Source organism: Castor canadensis, chromosome 6, assembly GCF_047511655.1.
Source record: "Castor canadensis chromosome 6, mCasCan1.hap1v2, whole genome shotgun sequence".
Classification (NCBI taxonomy): Eukaryota; Metazoa; Chordata; class Mammalia; order Rodentia; family Castoridae; genus Castor; species Castor canadensis.
Window position 1 is genome coordinate 84,971,161 of NC_133391.1, and position 23,365 is coordinate 84,994,525.

General features: G+C 37.1%; 1 protein-coding gene across 14 annotated transcripts in view; it reads right to left on the bottom strand.

Annotated features, from left to right (window-relative positions):
• Fer (FER tyrosine kinase) overlaps positions 1–23,365 on the bottom strand; it is a 486,842-nt gene that overhangs the window by 307,024 nt on the left and 156,453 nt on the right. Inside the window, exon 2 of one of the 14 annotated variants that reach the window (XM_074076993.1) lies at positions 7,350–7,419. The exons of 12 other annotated variants lie outside the window; for them this stretch is intronic. In XM_074076993.1, the coding sequence (XP_073933094.1) occupies positions 7,350–7,419 (70 nt within the window). Of the gene's footprint in view, positions 1–7,349; positions 7,420–23,365 lie in introns of those variants that run through there. One more of the 14 variants, XM_074076994.1, reaches the window with a different exon arrangement.

Sequence of the window (23,365 nt, forward strand, 5' to 3'; positions counted from 1 at the left end):
TAGAGATCACTCTTAAAATTTCTTATTTGAACTGCATTCACAGACCTCAGTTCCAAAAAGGCCATATTTATAGATACTAGATAATACAATGCCAAGATATATGTGCATGTGTGTATGCAAATATATATCCATAAATATATTATATATACTTATGGGGTTATATATACTTATATGGGGTTACATATGGTTATATATACTTATATGGGGTTTTTTGGCAGTGCTGGGAATCAAACCCAGGGCTATGCACATGCTAGGCAAGTGCTCAGCCACTTAGTTAAATCTCCAGCCCCAAATGTGATCATAAATTGTTTAGGCACTTTGACCTTTGCACCCTTACAGTCAAATAAATACCTATTTATTCCTTCCTTTTTCTTTCTGATTTTAAACTTGCTCTTTGGTCATGCTAAAAATACACTTCTTATTTCATTGATAGTTTAACATGTAGTTATCTTTAATAAAGGCCTATGTCAAAGTCTTTTTCTAAAATCTAAGTAGATTATTCTATGTATTCTATTATACCTTCATATAAGAAAAATCTGAGAATAACCAGTCAGGCATGATTTCACTCATTAAAAATGTTCCCTTTCCCCCAGGAAATTTTATATATATATATTTGATGATGATTTTATTTGTTATTGTGAATTCTAAGATCTTATCCAATATTCAAAAAATATTTATTTACTGATCCTCCTCTATGTAGCAAGCACTATTCAAGGCAGAGAAAACAGTAAACATAATGAAAGTGCCTGTCTTCTTGAAGCCAATTTAGGGAGCAAGCAAGAATTGTGGGGGAAGAAAATAAGTAGCACACACACACATATCCCTAAACAAACACCATAATAAAATGAACTGATACATATATACACATATTAGTACCTAATGCATAGAAATGTTTAGAACTAACCTAACACACAGTATATGTTAGCAAAAAAAAATACAGTAAACTTACCTTATTCATGGATATATTACATGCAGTTTTGATCAAATGCAGTCAAAAAACAATAAATAAAAAATTTTAAAAATTCAGAAACAAAAATTTCAAGTTCCCACACACGTATTACATAGGTCAATAGATGCAGAAAAGCTCTCAGTTGGTCCTGTGTGATTACCAGCTGTGTTTAAATCGTCGTGTGATCTGCTAAGTGTTTCCCTGCCATTAATGTTATGAAAAGATACAAATGATATCCAAAAAGCAAGGTAAAAGTTAATGTGCTTAATTTAACTGATAAACTGAAAATTTTACTTTTGTTCAAAGGCAGCATCTCTTTACAGGAACTTGGGCAGCACTATGGGAAAACGAATCATGTACCCGCAGCGCAACACTGAACTCTATGTACATTCTGAGCATTCGTGGTTCTTCTTCAATGGCAGTCTCCTTTGGAGCCATAATACCAATAGATATCCAGGGTCTACTGTAATATTAGTTGTGGTCATAGTAGCAGTAGTAGTAAAGATGCTGGAAGTTAGTGCTACTTGTAAGAGAAGAAAAAGGGCAATAAGGTAAATAATGATGTTAAGGTATGGAAGGCCGTAAGCAGGCTCACTATAGCTACAGTGGTCACATCTCTCAAGAGTATCATTTGACCTGAAATGATGAAGAAAAGGCTGTTAGTCAGATGAAAATGAGCAGACAGAGAGGAAACACAAAGGCCCAGAGATAAGAAGAAGCCTGGTGTGCTCAAATATTAGAAAGGCTATAGTGTGGTCAACAAGGGAGAGTGGTAAGAGGTCATAGGGTTTGGTAAGGAGAGACAAGACCATGTAGTTCAAGCTCCAGTAAGGAATTTGAATATTATAATAGCTATATAGAGATATCACTGGAGGATCATAAGCAGAAGAAATATATGTGTGAGCTCATTTATACACTGTGATCATTAAATAGAAAATAAACTGTGGATGAGCAAGGGAGCAAGCAGGTGGACTAGCTAAAGCAGTTGAGACCACAATGTATGATGGGCTTTACCAGGATGATCGCATGACTTGCTGACAGGAAGTGAGATTTGGGATATATTTTGGAGGTAATATCAACAGAATCTTGGGTGGGATGTATGTGAAACTTGAACACAAGAGTGAACATAATTCTGCCTGGAAGCCAGGTGGAGGAGGTAGCCCAGACAATGTGTACATGTGTGAGTAAATGTAAAAATGATAAAATAAAAAAAAATAGTGATCATAAAGTGATGCCTGAGATTCTGGCTTGAGCAGTGATTGAAGGTGACAGATGACACCATTTACTAAGAAACGGGAGATTAAGTGGCAGATTTGAGGGTTCTTGCAAGCTAAATCAGAAATCATCAGTCCAATTATATTACTGAATAAAAGGATCAAGTTAAGCCAGTCTTTATGCTTGACTTCTGGAGGTGGGATGTTTTCTTGGGTTTTTTTTTATTTGAGGGTATGGGGAGTTTTTTGTGGCACTGGGTTTTTAACTTAGGGCCTCACCCTTGTGAGGTAAGTGCCCTACCACTTCAGCCATACCCCCAACCCAAACTAGACTTTATAGAAATTAGGTTCTTATTAAAAGTGCTTTATTTATGCAAATGAACTGTCGTACCTTACATACGCTATCTGATATAACAAAGAAATTAAAACAAGAATAAAGATGGGGCACAGTAGCTCATGACTGTAATCCAATACTCAGAAGGCAGACATAGGGAGGATCAAAGTTTGAGGCCAGCCCAGGCAAAAAATTAGTGAGGAACTATCTCAACAAACAAGCTGGGAATGGAAGTGCACACCTCTTATCCCAGCTACTTAGGAGACACAGGTAGGAAGAGGATGGGGTCTGAGGCTGGCCTGGACACAAAGTGCAAGACCCTAGCTGAAAAATAACCTAAAGCAAAAAAGGTCTGTTGGCATGACTCAAGTGGTAGAGCACTTGTGTAGTACATGAGTCTAAACCCAAGTACAGTCCAAAAAATTAAAAATAAAATAATAAATCATCATTTCTACATATTCAGAAACTTACGTTGGAAGGGAATAACTTCTGGTAGGCATAATAAAAATAGAAAACCATCACATATAAGTTTAAAAATTGTATATATTTTTAAACTTTATCTTTAAAATATATGCTGAAAGAGTATCTCAGGTTCAGAAATTTGTTTGTTCTGATACTGCGCTCCACCTGCTGGTAATTTTTTACCTTTAGGTATTTATTTACACTATTAAAAAGAAGTAAAATACATTAAGGTAAAATGTAGTCTCCAACATAAAAACAGTGAAAAAACACATTTAGGAGACTGCATGATTACATATTTTCTTTCTGTATAGCTATCATTTACTGAGCCTAGCTACATGCTAGGCACTGTGCTAAACACTTTTTCAAACATTATTTAATTTCTAAAACAGTTCTGTGAGGTTTCTAGGACTTGTCACTTCACATTAATGAGGAATCTTACGTGCAAGAGGTTATGTGACTTTCCCTATGGTCACTTATTAAATGCAAAGAGGATTTGAACTGAGCATCTGCCAGCTACAAGGCTGATTTAGCAACCAGGCAATTCTGCCTGGATAAAATATAAACTTCAGTGTCAGAAAATGTTTAGTCAGAATATGCCAATCTGAGCTGGGTGCCAGTGGCTCACGCCTGAAATCCTAGCTACTCAGTAGACAGCAATTGGGAGGATCACAGTTCAAAGCCACCATCAGGCAAATAGTTTGCAAGACCCTATCTCAAAAAAAGCCATCACAAAAGAGTGCTCCTGGAATGACTCAAAATGTAGGCCTGAGTTCAAAGTCCAGTGCCACAAAAAAAAAAAAAAAAAAGCCACTCTACTTCTAACAGTTTCCTCAATCTTCTCAAATTTAGATGTTCTTGTCTGAAAGGCAATGCCTTAGCAAGACTGTTGGAAATAAGTAATATAATATTTAGCACATAGTAAGTAGAAATTAAGGATTAGCTCCTTTTGCTTACCAATCTTTCTTTTTGTTCAGGTTTTTAAAATAATCTTTTTTTTTTTTAAGTTAACATGTATGCACATGAAACACACAAGAAACAAAGAACAAAGTCCTCCATAGCCACAAGCATTCAGCTGAACACAACAATCCATTTTAGGTAACTGAGATCAACAATTTTTCTTAAATGACATAGTAACACTACCCCACATACATGCACTTACAAATACTAATGAATCAAATTAAGAGTCCCTCAAAAATGATCTTTGGGGAATTTTTTAATTTTTAATTATAAGAGTTACCCAATAAATTTGTTTAGAAAAACCCTGCCTCCCAAATGAAACACGTCCCATATGATAGAAAAATTTTCAGCACCCTTAAACTATTTATCTTTTAAATCAATAAGGACTGATTATACAAGCTGGGCATCAGTGACTCATGCCTGTAATCCTAGCTACTAGGGAGGCAGAGATCAGGAATAGAACAGTTCGAAGCCAGCCTAGACAAATAGTTTACAAACCCCTATCTCAAGTGGCAGAACACTTGCCTAGCAAGCATGAAACCCTGATTTCAAGGCCCAGTGCTGCCAAAAAAATTAATTAATTTAAAAAATAAGTAAAATATGTTTTGAAAATGGTAAGTAAAAGCTGAAGCAAAATTTCCCTTCAATCATCAATAACAATATTTTTAATCCTAACAAAGGAGTAATTTTATGGAGACTATGTTTCTACAAACACAAAAATTATACTTAATATTAAAAATTTTCCAATAATTTTTAAAGATAATACATGTCTTCAATGCTAATGAATTGGCTATTAAATGGATCTAATCTTACAAATCCATGTTCAAAGAAGTACAGAATATTTGCTATTATCCATTGCACATTCAAACTTCAGTTAAGAGAAATGGTATTAAAAAACAGATTTTTTTTTTTTTTGAGACTGGGTCTTACCAAGTTTCCCAGACTGGTCCTGAACTCACAATCTTCTTACCATACCTTCCCATGTAGCTGGATTATAGGAAAATTGCTTTGAAAAGAATTTTTTAAACACAGCCAGTTCATTTTTCTAACTTTAGATTATATTTTTGAATTAAATCAATTTATAGACAGCTGCATTCTTAGGCCCAAAGAGAACTGATTTTGGTGTCATGGCCTCCATTTCCACTGAGGGATTCTAGATTCTGCATGAGATGACCCTTTGAATCTCCTCCTGCATTAGCTGCAGACATTTCCTTGGGGGCCACTGTCACCAAATTGGTGCTAAAGCTTCAGTAAGGAACTCTACGAGAGATAACTACAACAAAAAGTTTTGATTTGCCTGCAGTATGGCATGCTTTCCTTCATTTAAGACTGTTACAAGACTTTATGCCCTTTGCATTTGGGTCTTTGGGAAGCTGAGAAACAAATAATAGTCTACCATGCAGAGCTGTGGATGTAGCTCAGTGATAGGAGCATTTGCCTAGCATACGCAAGGCCCTGGGTTTAATCCCCAGCACTGCGGGGAGAAAACTACATACATGTTATGGTCTATGTAAGTTTTCCTCCAGTCTTGATATCCTGTTTTTACCTAAATTTTTCCTGGTTCTAATTTTATATATTGAGGAATTTTATTGTCATTAGCTGCCTCAGTCTAGGGAATAAGGCAGGAAATGAGTGAATGAACATAAGTTTGTAAAGTAGCAAATATTAAATAATTACAAAAAGCCTTGCAATGTGAAGCTTATATATTTGCAGATATGTCTTCTCCACTGACTGTTAAAAAAAAATCCTGATTACCTAAAACTGGGGACATGCTCCCTGCTACTTTTAGACCCTAAGCCACAGTCATTCCACTAGGTTGCCTTTCCTAGAAGTGATAAGGCTGAAGCTTGGAGCATTAGCACTTTCACATTTGAGCTAATCAGCTAAATGACTCTGAGGAAAATGAGAAAGACAAAACATTCCCTTATAGTTCTAATCCCAAATCAAATTGTACAGCTACTCAGCACAATGGCAAAGCTGTCTCCGATTGAGGGAAGTAGAAAAGTGGCAATATTCCCCCAAACTGCCCAAGAAGCCTATAAGAATGACAAAAATTTAATTAGGTTTTCATATTCCCATGAGAAATGAAAAACCGGTATTTTTTCATAGTATGTAGTCTTGATTGTTTTATTCCCCATCAACCAAATATCTTAAGTACCTGCACTAATTACTCCATCATCTAAAAAGAATGCTATTTATTTCAAAGGAGAAATAATTATGACTTAATTCTGCAGCAAAATTTTCAAAATTATGAGCAACCATGAAATTAAAATGAGACCTCTAAATTACATGCTGCCATCAAATGCTAGAAAGTACACAGGTATCACTTCTGTTGATAAGTTAAATTCTAGCAAGAAATCATAATTAATATATCTGTATAGTATATCTGTATTAGCTTACATTTCTTTAAAATAGAGAAAACCTAATTGGCTTTCATTATTATCAAAGAAGGCTGGCAAAGAACCTTTCTGACTAAATAAATTTCTATTATACTAAGATAATATATTACAACAATATTATAAAATATAAAATAGTCACTGTATCAGATAAAATACTACCTGATCAAAATGTAGAATCCTATGTTCAATTAATTTCATCAGATTTAACATAGGATTAAATTCTTAAAAACATGATCAAATATGATATGAAAAATGTTTTCAGCTACAGAAAAAAATCCTTATAACTCTATTAAACACGAAAGGAGGACAAAAATGGACCTCAGTAAGAGTTTTCATGATGATCTGAATTTCATCTATGTCATCCAACCATGAGTGAACAGGTACAGTCACTTAGTATTTTTTTCTACTAATATGTCTGCACTGTGACCTAATAAATGAAAAAGATTATGAATGTTTTATAAGTAATAAAACTGGAGGCTCACATCATCAAAAAGCATAGATATTTGTAACAGTTGAATGCTGTTAAGATAAGCTACATCTAAATATTCGTGACATAGTGAACAGCCAAGTGAAGTAACTAAATGTATAATGCAAGTCTATACTCCTCTATGGCTCTCCTTACCCCACAAATGCTACAGCAAGTTATGACAGTTCATACTTCTGCTTTGATGGGATAAATTGTTAGGGCAAATGTCTAAAATTTTCATTTCTTTTTACTTATTTTATCTTATTATCTCCCAATAAAAACCTTTGGAAATCAACAACTTAATTTTGTGTCAATCAAATTATACCATAGAAACAAATTTTCTTACAATATTATGATTTGGCTCTTGATCTAAAATTAGAATCAAATATGACAATGAATTTTCCTAAATATCTGAATTACAATTTGTTACCATACATTAGATTTTCTTGAACTACTAAGCAAGTTTTAACGCCTATAAGTTTACATGGTTCAGTAATTTTTTTTAATTTAAAATACATGTGACTGAAAATGCCAATATAATCAGTGCCTTTTCCCTATGAGTTCTTACCTTATACAGTCCCAGTTTAAAAAAGAAACAGAGGAAAGTTCTCAAGTCAGTTGTCAGTAAAAATGGAAACCTGGAGAGTGGTGGAACAGAGAAAAGGGAAGTGGGTACATCAGTGCCCTAAGTGGAGCAAAGGCATGAGGGGAAAGGTGGTGAGAGAAGGGGGACTGACAAGCCTTTCTCATGTCACATATCTCATGTCACATGCTCTCCTCTTTCATCTCCTTTCCCTAGCCCCTTTTTTGTTTCACTTTAACCTGCCTCCTATATCTGTATTTTCTCTTTCTCTCCTCTTTGCCTTTCATCTGTGTCACTTCTCTCTACTGATCTTCCTTCCCTCACCTGTTTATCTTGCTATGTTTCTTATGTCATGAATCTCCTTTTCCCTCTTTCTTGATTCTTAATGGCCTAAGAGACAAAGGAACAGGTAGAAAAGAACCAAATTTTAATTAGAATAATCCTATTCATCCCCGAAAAAAGTTCTCTGTAGAATAAGAACAATATTTTGATTCCATAAAGATTGTGCCTGTCTTTTGGTTTTTTTGGTTTTGGAAGTCTTTTTGTTTTGCAACATGATCTATGTAGTCCAGGCTAGCCTGCACCTCACAATCCTTCTGCCTCAGCCATCTGGGTGCTATGATTATAGGTGTTCCCCACCAGGCCCTGAGCATTTTTCTTTCATTCAAATTAAACTATCAAAGAAAACTGGCATAAAAATGTAACTATAAGCAACAGAAGTTATTGATTTATGTAAATTTTCAACACACACTTTAATGGTGTACGGAGAGAAAAAAGGAAACTTTTAGAGTAGCTAAGCTAATAACACTAAAACCATCCTTTAAAAAATGAGATGGTGCTGGGAACATGGCTCAAGTAGTAGAGCATTTCCCTAGCATGCATGAGGCTCTGGGTTCGATCCTCAGCACCAAAAAAGGGAAAAGAAAAGAAAAAAAGCAACTGACCAATAATGCTGATGTTATAAATGGTCTACTGCTGAAAAATGCATAAACCATAGTTATGCATAACTGTTTTAAAATATTCTTGATTATGGCCAAAGAAAAACAGTATTTCACGTTTAGAGATGAGTAAACCCTATACATGCTTGTCTATCACATGAAATTAACAATCGGCATTTTTAAAAGAAAAGATTTATGTTTAATGAAGGAATTAATATCAAAAATAAGGGGCAAAGGAGATAAATAAGCACACACATTAAATGATTACCATGTCTGTGCTATTTAATCAAATATCAGCTATGTAAAAGATAACAGAAGTTTACTATGTAGCAGGCACTGTTCTGTATGCTTTAAACATGTGAAGTTCACAAGCCCAAATGTAAGTGAATTTGTAATCTCACTTTACACACTGGGAAATGAGGGCAGAAAACGTCCTATAATTTACCAAAAACCAGATGTTTATTTTTCTTTATTCATTTCTTTGGCCAAACTGAGGTTTGAACTCAGGGTTTCACACTTGCTAGGCAGATGCTCTACCACTTCAGCCAAGCCTTCAGTCCCCTTTTGACTTTCAGGTACTATCACACACTTTTGCCCTTGGCTGGCCTGCAAACAAAATCCTCTCCTTACTACAGCCTCCAGCATAACTGGGGTGATAGGCAACACCATCATAGCCTGGTTTATAGACTGAGATGAAATCTCACTAACTTTTTACCTGGGCTAGCCTCAAATCACAATCTTTCCCATCTCCATTTCCAGAGAAGCTGAGATTACAGGCGTGAGACACCATATCTGGCCCATATGGTCCATCTGTTAAGTGACTGAACAGAGATTTAAACTCAGAAAGTCTGGTTTTGCATCTGAATCTACCTCTAGAGTATTCTGTTCTAATCACTTACTAGTCATGATTTTCATAATTACTCGAGACTGTGTGCCTTGTAATATAACACATCTGCCACAAATATTAATTTATTTGTAATGTGAGAAATATTTGGTAAAAATTAATGTTAACATTTACACCATAAAGTTAAGTGGTGGAGAAGCAGAAGATAGTGGATTAGTGACATCCCGAAATCCATGTGCCTAACACCCCTGAAAAAGGAAGACACCTCAAAGGACACCCATGAGGTCCCATAACCAGCAAGAAGCAGCGCTCTCTTTGAATCCACAGAGAGAAACAATAAACCATGTGAAAAAAAATACAGCTTGCAGGTCAGCACTCCCCATCCCTGCCTGTGGAGGCTCCGCAGTTCTACTCCTAACCGCTCCAAGGTAAGTCCAACTGCCTAGCACTGAGAGGCTATGAGCTCCCCTCTGCTCCACTACCTGCCACCCCATGTCCTACAGAGCTCGGGAAACCCATGCCCCTGCACAAGCAGGCCCCAGAGCCCCACTGCCCTGCAGGCACTAGAAGGCACACACCTGCAGGCTTTGTTGGCCCACAGGCATGATCAATACTACTCAGCACCAGGAAACCCACTCGCACAGGCAAACGGACTCCACAAATCATGCTCCCCTATTCTGTAGGTGCCTGGAGGCTTGCTTCCCAAAACTAGCAGATGGAGAGAAATAATATAGATAGGGCCAAAGTCAATGAGATGGAGACCAAAAAAACTATACAGAGAATCAGTGAAACAAAAAGTTGGTTCTATGAAAAGATTAAGAAGATCAACAAACCCTTAGCCAACATGACAAAACAGAGGAGGGAAAAGACCCAAATTAATAAAATCAAATATGAAAAATGAGACATAACCACAAATATTAATGAAATCCAGAGGACAATTAGAGAATACTTTCAAAACTTACATTCAAGTAAACTGGAAAATCTAGACAAAATGGATAAGTTTCTAGACTCATATAGCCAAAATTGAACCAAGAAGATACTAACAATCAATAGACCTACAAGAAACAATGAGACTGAGGCAGTAATAAAGAGCCTCCCTAGAAAGAACAGCCCAGGACCTGATGGATTCACAGCCGAATTTTACTTTTAAAGGAGAACTATCATTACTCCTCAAACTTTTCCAGGAAATAGAAAGGAAAGGAACACTACCAAAGTCATCTATGAAGCCAGCATTACACTCATTCCAACACACAATAAAGATGCAACAAAAAAAGAGACTTTTAGAAAAATATCTTTAATGAATACAGACACAAAGATTCTCAACCAAATACTGACAAGCAGAATTCAACAACATGTCAAAATCATCGTACAACATGACCAAGTTGGTTTCATTCGAGGAATGCAAGGATGGTTCAGCATACAGAAATCTAAAAATGTAATACAGCATATAAATAGAAGCAAAGGCATCTATCTCAATAGATGTAGAAAAAGCTCTGAAGATACTAGGAATAGAAGGAAAGTTCCTCCACATAATAAAGGTCATATATGACAATTTTATAACCAACATTAAACTAAATGGAACATTATACTAAACTGAAAACATTCCCGCTGAAGTCAGGAACAAGACAGGGATGCCTGCTTTCCCCACCCCTATTCAATATACTTTTGGAATTCCTAGCCACAGCAATAAGACAAGAGCAAGAAGTGAAAAGGATTCAAATAGAAAAGGAAGAAGTCAAACTACTCCTATTTGGGGACAACATGATCATATACCTAAATACCCTAAAAATTCTACCAAAAAAAACTATTAGAAATTATACACTCTTTTGGCAAAGCAGCAGGATACAAAATTAACATACAGAAATCAGTAGCTTTCTTACATACCAACAATGAAGAGACTGAGAAAGAAATCAGGGAAACAATCCCATTTACAATAGCCTCAAAAAGAATATAGTACCTTGGAATAAACTTAATGAAGAAAACCAAAGACCTTTTCAATGAAAACTATAAACCACTGAGAAATTGAACAAGACATCAGAAGATAGAAAGATCTTCCATGCTCATAGATTAATAGAATAAATTAATGTGAAAATGGCCATACTACCAAAAGTAATCTACATGTTAAATGTAATCCGTATCAAAACTCCAATGACATTCTTCACATAAATAGAAAAATTAATCCTAAAATACATATAGAAACTCAAAAGACCTCAAATAGCCAAAGCAATTTTGAGTAAAAAGTCCAATGCAGAAGGTATCACAATACATGACTTCAAACTATACTACAGAGCCATAACAATAAGACAAAATGGTACTAGCAGAAAAAGAAAAAAGACGACCAATGTATTAAAACAGAAGACCCAGACATAAACCCACACAGCAATAGCCAACTGATGTTCAAAAAAAACAGCTCAAAGCACACAATGGAAAAAAACAGCCTCTTCAACATATGTTACTGGGAAAACTGGATATCCACATGTAGAAGACTGAAACTAGATACTGTCTTTCACCCTGCATCAAAATCAACTCCGTGAAGCAAAGACCTTAATATAAGGCCTAAAACTATGAAACAACTCCAGGAAGTAGTAGGAAATACAATGGCACATACAGGTATAGGGAATAACTTTCTAAGTAGAACTCAAAAGGATCAGAATCTAAGAGAAGGAATGAACAAATGGGACTGCATCAAACTAAACAGCTTCTGCACAACAAAAGAAACAGTCACTAGACTCAAGAGATGGCCCACAGAATGAGAGAAAATCTTTATCAACTATTCATCTGATAAGGGACTAATATCCAGAATCCACAGGGAACTCAAAAAACTCAACTCTCAAAGAATTAACACCCCAATGAAGAAATGAGCACATGAATTAAACAATGAATTCTCAAAGTAAACAGTACAAATGGCCAGTAAATACATGAAGTGTTCAACTTCCTGGTTATAAAAGGGATGCAAATCAAAACTACACTCAGATTTCATCTCATCCCAGTTGGAATGGCCATTTTGAAGGACCATAACAACAAATACTGCCAAGGATGTGGCAAAACAGGAACTCTTATACACTGCTGGTGGGAATGCAAATTAGTACAACCACTATGGAAAGCAGTATGGAGATTCCTCAAAAAGCTAAAGATAGAACTGCCATATGATTCAGACATACTGCTCCTGGGCATATACACAAAGGAACATAAATCAGGATACAACAAAAGACACCTATATACAAATGTTCATCACAGCACTATTAATAATAGCACAGCTATGGAAACAACACAGATGCCCTACAACTGAGGAACGGATCAAGAAAATGTGGTATACATAATGGGGTTTTTACACAGCCACAAGGAATAATGACATGGTTTGAAGGTAAATGGAATGCAATTGGAGGACATAATATTAAGTGAAATAAGCCAGGCTCAGAAAGACAAAGGCCATATGTTTTCTCTCATATGTTGAAGACAGATCCAAAAGATGAAAATTTACACAAAACCAAGCATGATCATATACAAACTCATATGTAGAACATTTTTATAATAGTGGAACTACTGTATGGAAAAAGGGGAAAGAGAGAAGGGGAAAGAGGGAAAGGAAAAAAGAATGAAACAGCATCTAGAATATCATAAAATATAACATCTGCAAACATAGAAGATGTAAGGATATATACTAAAGCTGTTGAAAAATGGGGGAGTGGGAGGTAAAGGGGTAGTGGAAGGGGTTCAACAGACCAAAATAAAGTACACTCACAGCAGACATACACTGAGAAAACCCTTTTAACATCAACTTAAATATTAAAAATGAAAGGACTGTAAAATAGGTACAGTGCGGGGGAGAGTACTTTTGGGAAGGAGGAGGGGAAATGAAGGAAACTAAGATGAGAGTATATGGTTGAAAGACTTCATATAGTTATATGAAATAGAACAAAGAAACCTATTACAAATGCTTTAAGTTGGGTGGAGAGAGGGTTGAGTCAGAAGAGAAAATAAGGGTGATATAACCAATATACAATATAAGCTTATTTGGAATTGTCACTATGAATCCCTCCTGTATAATGAATATATCCTAATTTTAAATTATTTTTAAAACAGGAGTGACATCAGTTTTCTAAAACTCTGTACTGGAACCAAGATGGCAACTGAGACAAAGCCGCAAACCACATGAGCTCGGTGAACCAGGGACTTTACTGAGACGCAGGAGACACACTTGGCTGAGGTAAAGCACCAGGGAGAGTCGAAAGGATGGCACTCTAAACCCCTAGATAATAGAAGGCTTCTCCATGCCACATTCTAATGAAAGAACAGCCAGCCTGCCAAATCTCCACCCCATAGGGCTGTAAAGCCTTTGCTCCGCTCCGCCTTGCTCTCTCTGCCCTTCGGCCCGCACCGCACCCCAGCCCTGCACAGGATCCAAGTACCACCGGGATCCCCGCACCTCAAGCCGCATGGGGCCCCAGCCCCACCCTGGATCCACGCCCTGCCAGGATCCTCCCGTCTCGGGCCCCTTGCCACAAAGGCCCTGCTGGGCCTAAACTCCACATGGGACAACTGGATCCATGCCCCGCAGGGATCCCAAAATCCTCGGGATAAGCCGGGCCCCAGCTTGAGCCCGAATCCACACCCCACCAGGATCCCTGCCCCTTGGCCCCCTGCCCCTCAGACCTGGCCAGGCCCCAGCTCCACATGGGACGACCTGAGGCACGCCCCACCGGGATCTCCAGCCCTCAAGCCCTGCTGGATCCCTGCCCAACCAAGATTCCTGACCCTTGGGCTGGGCACTAGCTCTGCGTGAAACAACCACATCCTCCATCCTGCCAGGAGCCCCACACCACCAGCCAATCTGAGCCCAAAGTCTACGGGCTTCCCAGATAATGGCTCCACTATCCTGCTCAGGCCGCCACAAGATGGCTCCAACATCATACTTAACAGTGAAAACCTGAAACCATTCTACCTAAAATCAGGAAGACAAGGCTGCCTGCTATCCCGACTCCTATTCAACATAGAACTGGAATTTCTAGCCAGAGTAATTAGGCAAGAAGAAGGAATAAAAGGACTACAAATAGGTAAAGAAACTGTCAAAATATCCCTATTTGCAGACGACATGATCCTATACCTTAAAGACCCAAAAAACTCTACCCAAAAACTCTTAGACACCATCAACAGCTACAGTAAGGTGGCAGAGTACAAAATCAACTTATAAAAATCACTAGATTTTCTATACACCAACAACAAACAAATTGAGAAGGAATATGTGGAAACAATTCCATTCACAATAGCCTCAAAAAAAATCAAATACCTAGGAGTAAATTTAACAAAAGATGTAAATGACCTCTAAGGAGAATTACAAACTCCTGAAGAAAGAGATCAAGGAAGACTACAGAAGATAGAAAGATCTCCCATGCTCATGGATTAGAAGAATCAACATAATAAAAATGGCTATACTACCAAAAGCAATCTACATGTTTAATGCAATTCCCATCAAAATCCCAATGACTTTCATCAGAGATTGAAAAATCTACCCTAAAGTTCATTTGGAAACACAAGAGACCACAAATAGCCAAGGCAATACTCAGCAAAAAGAGCAATGCTGAAGGTATCACAATACCCGACTTCAAACTATATTACAAACCAACAGCAATAAAAACAGCATGGTACTGGCACAAAAACAGACATGAAGACCAGTGGAACAGAATAGAGTACCCAGATATGAATGCACACAACTATACCTATCTTATTTTTGACAAAGGGGCCAAAAATATATGATGGAGAAAATACAGCCTCTTCAACAAATGCTGCTGGGAAAAGTGGTGACCCATCTGCAAGAAGCTGAATCTAGATCCATGTCTATCACCTTGTACTAGTATCAACTCAAAATGGATCAAGGACCTAAATATCAGACCTGAAACTCTGAAGTTACTACAGGAAGGAGCAGGAAACACTCTGGAACTAATAGGTATAGGCAAGGACTTCCTCAATATAACCCCAGCAGCCCAGCAACTAAGAGAAAGGATGGACAAATGGGACTATATAAAATTAAAAAACTTCTGCACAACAAAAGAAATGGTCTCCAAACTGAAAAGACCACCTACAGAGTGGGAGAAAATATTTGCCAGCTATACATCACACAAGGGACTGATAACCAGATTATACAGGGAACTTAAGAAACTAAACTCCCCTAAAATCAATGAACCAACTAAGAAGTGGGCAACTGAACTAAACAGAACTTCCTCAAAAGAAGAAATTCAAATGGAAAAAAAAACACGTGAAAAAATGTTCACCATCTCTAGCCATAAATGAAATGCAAATCAAAACCACACTAAGATTCCACCTCACCCCTGTTAGAATAGCCATCATCAAAAACACCCACCACAACAGGTGTTGGCAAGGATATGGGGAAAAACGAACCCTAATTCACTGCTGGTGGGAATGCAAGCTGGTGCAACCACTCTGAAAAATAATTTGAGGCTTCAAATTTTACTCAGCCATGAAGAAAAATGAAATCTTATCATTTGCAGGTAAACGGATGGAACTGGAGAACATCATTCTTAGCGAGGTCAGCCAGGCTCACAAGACCAAAAATCGTATGTTCTCCCACATATGTGGACATTAGATCTAGGGTAAATGCAGCAATGTGGTTGGACTTGGATCACATGACAAGGGGAGAACACATATAGGAGATATGGGAATAGGCAGAAAACCCAAAACATGAAAGCATTTGATGTCCCCACTCCAGAGGAACTAATACAGAAACCTGAAAGCAACAGAGGTCAACACAAGAAGGGGATCAGGAACCATGTAAACATCAGTTAGAGATGAATCAACATGGGTTGTAACACATGTGTAGACAAAAGCAATGCTAGGAATATTTCTATATACCTATCCTTAACTCAACTAGCAAAAATGCTTTGTCTTTCTTATTATGCTTATGTCTTTTCTTCAATAAAATTAGTGATAAGGGCAGAACAGGATCTGCCTGGAAGTGAGGGGGGTGAGGGGGAGAGGGTGGGGTATGGGGCAGGGAGGAGAAATGACCCAAACAATGTATGCACATGTGAGTAAATGAATAATTTAAAATAATAATAATAAAAACTCTGTACCATTCATTCCCTCAAGAAACATTTGCTGTGCTGTGGCTCATACCTGTAATCCCACCCACTCGGGAGTCAGGGATTGGGAGGATCAAGTTTTGAGGCCCGCCAGGGAAAAATTTAGTGACCCCCCCATCTCTAAAAAGAAAGCTTGTTGTAGTATCGTACATCTTTAGAATCCTGCTACCTGGAAGGTATAAATTAAAACATCATGGTCCAGGTCAGCCTAGGCAAAAGGAGACCCTATGAGCAAAAAAGGCTGGAGGTATGTCTCAAGTGGTAGAGTGCCTTCCCAGCAAATATAAGGGCCTAATTTCAAACCACAGTACCACCAAAAAAAAAATTCCTGATTATGTATCTAGGTGCTGCTTGACACCTAAATTTTCTAAATGTTTTAATGTATGAATACATACAAATCTCATTGTTACTTCAATGAGCTCTGTTTCATCTCCCTCACCAAACCTGTAGCAACATCTAAGTCTACTCTATCTTTGCTTCACTATTCCCAGAAGCCCAATACATAATATTTATGTAGTAACCAATCAAAATCCACTTGTTGAATCTGAAATAAATGAATGCATGTGAGAGATCACAGCAAATATTTCATTCTTATCTACTATTTCATTCCTCTCCTTTTATTGTATTATTTTAGATCTAGCTCACCCATGGTTAGTTTATACCATGAAATTAAAAAATCTATAATTTAAAAGACAAATATGAAAAAGATAGTTGTCCCTGGTTATCCAAGGGGAAATGAATGGCCCCCAAACTCCCCACATTTACCAAAATCTGTGGATGCTCAAACTGCTTAAGTAAAATAGTACAGTATTTGTGTACAAACAGTGCATATCTTCCCATATACTTTGAATCATCTCTACATTACTTAGAATAATTAATGCAATATAAATGCCATGTAAATAGTTGTTATACTAGATTGTTTAGTGAATAACAAGAAAAAAGTCTGTATGCGTTCAGGGAAGACATAATTTTGGTGTGTGTACATATTTTCCATCTGTGGCTAGTTGAATACAGAATAAAACCTACAGATACAGAGCACCAACTGGGTGTGTGTATGTAATGCACATTCTTTAAAAAACCAAATGAAAAAGCTACATTTCCTTTACTTTTCTGGCCTATCTACTACCTATGCATATGAATATGAGCACACATAATTTGCAAAATACAAATTAAAAACCACCCTGAATCTTTTAAGTATTTATTTTCAATTTTCCTGAAACTGAAGCTATCATGACCTAATGCAAACATAGCTCAGGCATATCCATTTGCTAACGTCTGAGGTGAAATGACCTCATTTATATGAACCAAAGAGAAATAACTAAAGGAATCTTGACCTGACCCATTTGGAAAGTGATTAAAATAATAATCACCACCTAACTTCTGTTTCATAAGTTTAAAATGTAGATATCAAATTTACATAAAGTATGACATATCTTGGTGAACATACTTTTGATATCTGCTCCATAAGAGAATTTAATATTACTAATGGTCTAATAAGACACTGAGAGTTCAGCAGAGTAAAATTCATGCCACATGAAATTTGGAAGCAAAAATTTAATAGTCTGCCAGGTGCCAGCAACTCAAGCCTGTAATCGTAGCTACTTCAGAGGCTAAAATTGTAAGGACTGCAGTTCAAGGCCAGCCTAGGCGAAAAATTTGTGAGACCCCATTGCAACCAATAGCTGGGTTGTAGTGACTCACACCTGTCATCCTAAACTAAGCAAGAGGATGTGATCAGGAGGATCATGGTTCCAGGTCAACCCAATCAAAATACTTCTCCAGACTCCTTTTCAAGGAAAAAGAGCTTGGCATGGTGGTACACACCTGTCATCCCAGCTATGGTAAGAAGCCTAAAATAGGAGGATCATAATGAAGTCCAGCCATGGCAAAAAGGAAGACCCTACCTTAAAAATAACCAAAGAAGAAAGAGATGGAGATGTGGATCAAGCAGTAAAGCTCAGCAGGTACAAGGCCATGAATTCAAACCCTTGTATGGCCAAAGTAATTTATTAGTCTATAAACCTAAAATATTAATTAAAATGCCATTATTATTATCTCATGATCATATTTATAACTGATAACTGTTCACAAACTTTTAAATTACTCTGATAGGAAAATCTAAACCTATGCAACCTGAACAAAAAAATAATACATACCTTACACAAAAAAATTCCACATGTGAACATGATAGTATTATAAAGGATTTTTACAGAGGCTGTCTTTGTATTAACAAAAGACTGGAAACTATGTTAGTACATAGTTTCTGAGTCTTTGCTCAGAAACCTGAGTTATTTACAATTTTTCTAAGAGTTACCATCAAATATCCTCATAAGGATCTACATGATCTAAAAGCTTACTACTTCTCTGACCCCATCTCCTTCTATACTCTTCCTCTTCCAGCCATACTGGCTTCACAGGAGTTCCTCCACTAAAAGAAGTAAACTCTTGCCTTAGGCCTTTATATCAGCTTTTCCTACTGCCTGGAAGATTCTCATTCAGGCAGTCTCATCTTATGTTCCCCCTAGTTCATTCAGATCTCTGCACAAATACCATTATGAACCCTATCTCAAAAATAACCAATGTGAAAGGGCTGGAGGAATAGCTCAAATCATAAAGCATCTCCCTAGCAAGCAAAAGGTCCTGAACTCAATCCCCAGTACCACCAAAATGATAATAACAATCATAATAATAGTAATAATCATCATCAAAATATATTTATACACATTGTCTCATTTCAGGGTCACAGAAATAGTATAAGACAAACAAGGTAGATGTTCATTTCCTTGTTCTGCAGAAAGGTAAAGTCAGAAAGATTAAAGAACCCGTCTGCAGTTATACAACGAAGACAACAAAGCTCAACTCAGGTCTCCTGATTCCTAGTCTGGCACTTTTCTCAGTGTATTTCCATTTCGTGAGCAAGGCTTAAAATAACATTTATGTTAGGTATCGAAAGAAAGAAAATGTGCCTCATAAGGAAAACAGGTAAAACTCTAATGACACTGTCAATATGATGCCTTTATTGATTTTGGCCCACTTTAGTGTTCTAAGCATAAAATTGAAATATCAGACACTATAGTAAAATAGATTACTACTAAGTCAAAGGACAGGCAAATTTTAACAAATCAGATATTCTGGTTGGTTGAAAATATAACAAAACAGGATTTTATTGCTATTGCCATTCAACTAAGCAAAACTAACTGAATAAAATAAACAGAAAAAATAAATATATGTTGTGTGTTAGTCTAGCAAAACGGATTAAACAAAATGTGCAATTTCAGAAACATCAAAGTAAAGCCAATTCTCATAGAAAAGCTAAATATATTTTAAACATAGGAGTCTATCATATGGTGCCATAAACTCTTAGTTATATTTCAAATAAAAGTAAGATTCTTCTTTAAAAATTATTACATTTGTTGGGTGCCAGTGGCTGACACCTGTAATCCAGCTACTCAGGAGGCAGAGATCAGGAGGATCACCATTCGAAGCCAGTCCAGGCAAATAGTTCATGAGATCTTATCTCGAAAAACCCTTCACAAAAAAAATAGGGCTGCTGGAGTGGCTCAAGGTGAAGGACATGGGATCCAAGATGGCGACTAGAGTGCAGAAGCAGACAGCATGAGCTCCATAAATGAAAAATCCTGCCGAGACTCTGGAGCTACATTTGGCAGAAAAAAAGCACCAAGAAGAATCAAAACTTTGACACCCTGAACGCCCAGCCCGTACAAAGCTTCTCTGTGCCACATTACACTGAGAAAACAGGAGGGCTCCCGTGCCACCAGACGCCAACTCCAAACCTGCTTGGGAGACATCCGGCAGACCAACAGGTGAGCAACAAACATCACATGGTATTCCCACAGCCACCCCTGGGATAAACCAGCATAGCCCCCTGGACAGACTGACCCCCACCCCACACAAAAAAAAACTGAATAATGAACAAGGAACTGAAAAGGAACACAGCAGAGAGGGTGGGGTATTGTAAGCACAGTGGAGAAGGAGGGAAGAGCAAGGAGCTGATCTCCATAGGAATTTTCAGTAAACAAAGACTGGAAAGGCAGAAGGGCTGACTGCAGGCCGGTGATAAGCCGCTGCCTGAAATAGGGCAAGTAGCAGTCCACAAAGCTCATCTCCTGAGCCAGTGAGCAACATCCAAAGTCAAACGTTGCAAAATTGAAAACAATCAGCAAACCAGCACAACACGCTGACAGCAGGGAGCTGGCTGATGGATCTCTGACCTTGCCCCAGAGAAAGAGGGCAAGGCAAAGAAACAAGCCCCAATAAACCAGCACAGCAAAAATTCAACTCCAAAGCAGGATGGCTGGTGGGCTACAGAGCTATTTTCCAGAACCTAAGGACAATATACAAACTCAAATTGCCACACCTCACTGAGGGAAGAGCTGACTAAACAGATGCCACTGAAAGACAGGGAAAGACAGGGCAAAAAACTGGTGAGTCTTGCCAACCGCCTGGCAAGACTAAGACAGAGCTTCTGCTTAAATACCAACACAAGGACTGGATGCTGAAGGAGTAACACCAGAACTACTAAGACTGAAATTCTATTGTTTCTGATCCTGGAATTTTTTTATGTGTTTCCTGTTTGTTTGTTTGTTTTGTTCCCTGTTTGTCCAGCTCTCCCAATTGATTTCTTTTTTTTTCTTTTTCTTTGTTTTGTTAGTTTTACTATTTTGAGTTAGCTAATACTAGATTACACACAGACCAGTGGCAGAAATAGTATACATACACTAACCTAAACCCAACACACTCACAAAACAAAATTAAACCAAGGGAAAAAAAACAGGTGACTGAAACCACCAATAGCCTATCAAGAACACAGTACCAAGTGGAGTGAAGGGAAGACAAAAAGGGATGGAAAGCATTCTCCCCCAAAAGATAATTTAATAAAGGTGAAGGCCCTGAGTTCAAGCCCCAGTACCGTGAAAAAAAAAAATTAAAATATTACATTTGGTTCAAAGTACATGCTGTTATAAAGATAAATAAACTGATTACTCTGGAGTGGAAGGGAAGTCCAATTAATCAATTCAACAGATACTGAATGAAAACTTATGTTCTTACAACTAAACACCCAAAAAAAGACCTAAAGAAAAGTACTTTTATGTGTATACAGATAAAATAGTAAAAATCAGTAGCTGATGTTTACTCAGAGATTAGAAAATTCTGATATTTTCATCCCTATGCAAGGGAAGAAACAAGGAATTTATATTCCTCACTTGTCTCAGAAGGCAGATATTTCTTCCTTCAAGAGGTATAATTGGAGTATTATATAAAATAATCCTTAAGGTTACAGACCACGTAAGCAACTCAAAATGCCTTCAGAATTATCAACACATTTAATCCATCACCATCACAGCTCAATGAGAACGAATGTTATCTTCTGACTCAGCATTCCCATTGCACTGTGGTCCCTTCACAGGGGGCTCTCTGAAAGGGAGCTAGCATAACATTTTCAGAGACTGCATTCCATATGATAGTTCCCCTCTTGGGAGATTGATATTAATGACTAAGGAGATTGCTGCAGTCAATAATACTATTTCTTTTGATTTAACCCAACATGTCCCAAATTCTTGAATTCACACCTCTTAGAATACAACTTAACCTCAAAACTAGCAGAACATATATGCAGGGAAATAACCTAACTGAAATGATCAACTCAATATGTCAAAACTCTTATACTAGTACTACTACCACAGTGGGCAAATGCCCTTCAAAAATTACCACTGTTTTGTATCTTTCTAAATTGTAACTGCCTTAAAAGTATTTTCTCCAAACACACTAAAGACACATGTTATCATTCACTTCTTCCTCTCTAATAGAATACTACTGCCAAAGTTCTAACAAATTTAGTCCCCTCCAGTAGTCTATAAGCTTCAGAGTGTAATGAAAAAAGACTAATCTTCTTAATGTTTTCATTGGAAATAAACCAAAATTATGTTTAGATAATACTGAGATTTATAAAGCAGCAAGTTTTTCTTGTGGTAGATAAAAACTATTATTCATAATATTCCCTTATAGGTGAGTCATTAAAGATGTTTCCTTTTTATTATTAATTCTGCTAATAGACTTATCCAAAGAAGAAATAATAATAAATTCAAAAACTTAAGATTCAATTATCCAACCTATCATTATCACCATCAAATGATTTAACAACCTATCTTCTGAAAGAGTATTTTCTTGAATTCCTGATGACATTAGGAAAACAAGCATTGTCACTCAAAGTTTTACTCTTCCATGTTTACAATTTGTCTTTTGTCAACTCTAGGGTTCCTATGCACTGACCACCCCGCTTTGTTAAACTACAACTCCCCTCTTGATGTTATTTCTCGTCCGCACGTAGTTTAAATTCCTTTCTCAATCATCGTGGAGTTTAAGTCAGCCATAAGGAAGAACAAAACTGTATAGTTTGAAGGTAGATGTATGAAATTTTAGGACATCATGTTAAGTGAAATAAGCCAGGTTCAGAAAGACAAAGGCCTCATGTTTTTACTCATATATGGAAGACAGATCCAAAAGACAAACATGTACACAAAAACAAACATGATCATATACACATTTATATGTAGAACATGTTTGTAATAGTGAACTACTGTATGGCACTTGGAGAAAGAGGAAAAGGAAAAGAGAATGATAGTCAATAATATTGAAATGCATTGCATCTGTGCAGGTAGAGGACATAATATGTACTGAAAAACTGTTGAATAATGAGGGTGGTAGGGAAGGGTTAAGGAAGAGTAACAGAGGGGGTTGCACTGACCAAATTAAGTATACTCATAGCTGGAATACATTTAGAAACCCCTTTGAACATTGACTTTGAAATTAAAAATGAAAGACAGGACTGTAAAATAGCTATATGGGGGTACTTGTAGAAAGGGGAGGGTGAATGTAGGAGCAGAAGGTGAGGGAATATGGTCGATGGGCTTCATATACATATATGAAATAGAATGATGATACCTCTTATAATTGTCTCAAGTGGGACAGAGACAGGGTTGCAGGGGTATGAGAAAATGGGGGCAATCTAACCAATGTACAATGTAAAACTATTGGGAATTGGCACAATGAATCCCCCCCATACAATGAATATATGCTAATAAAAATGAAAATAAATAAATA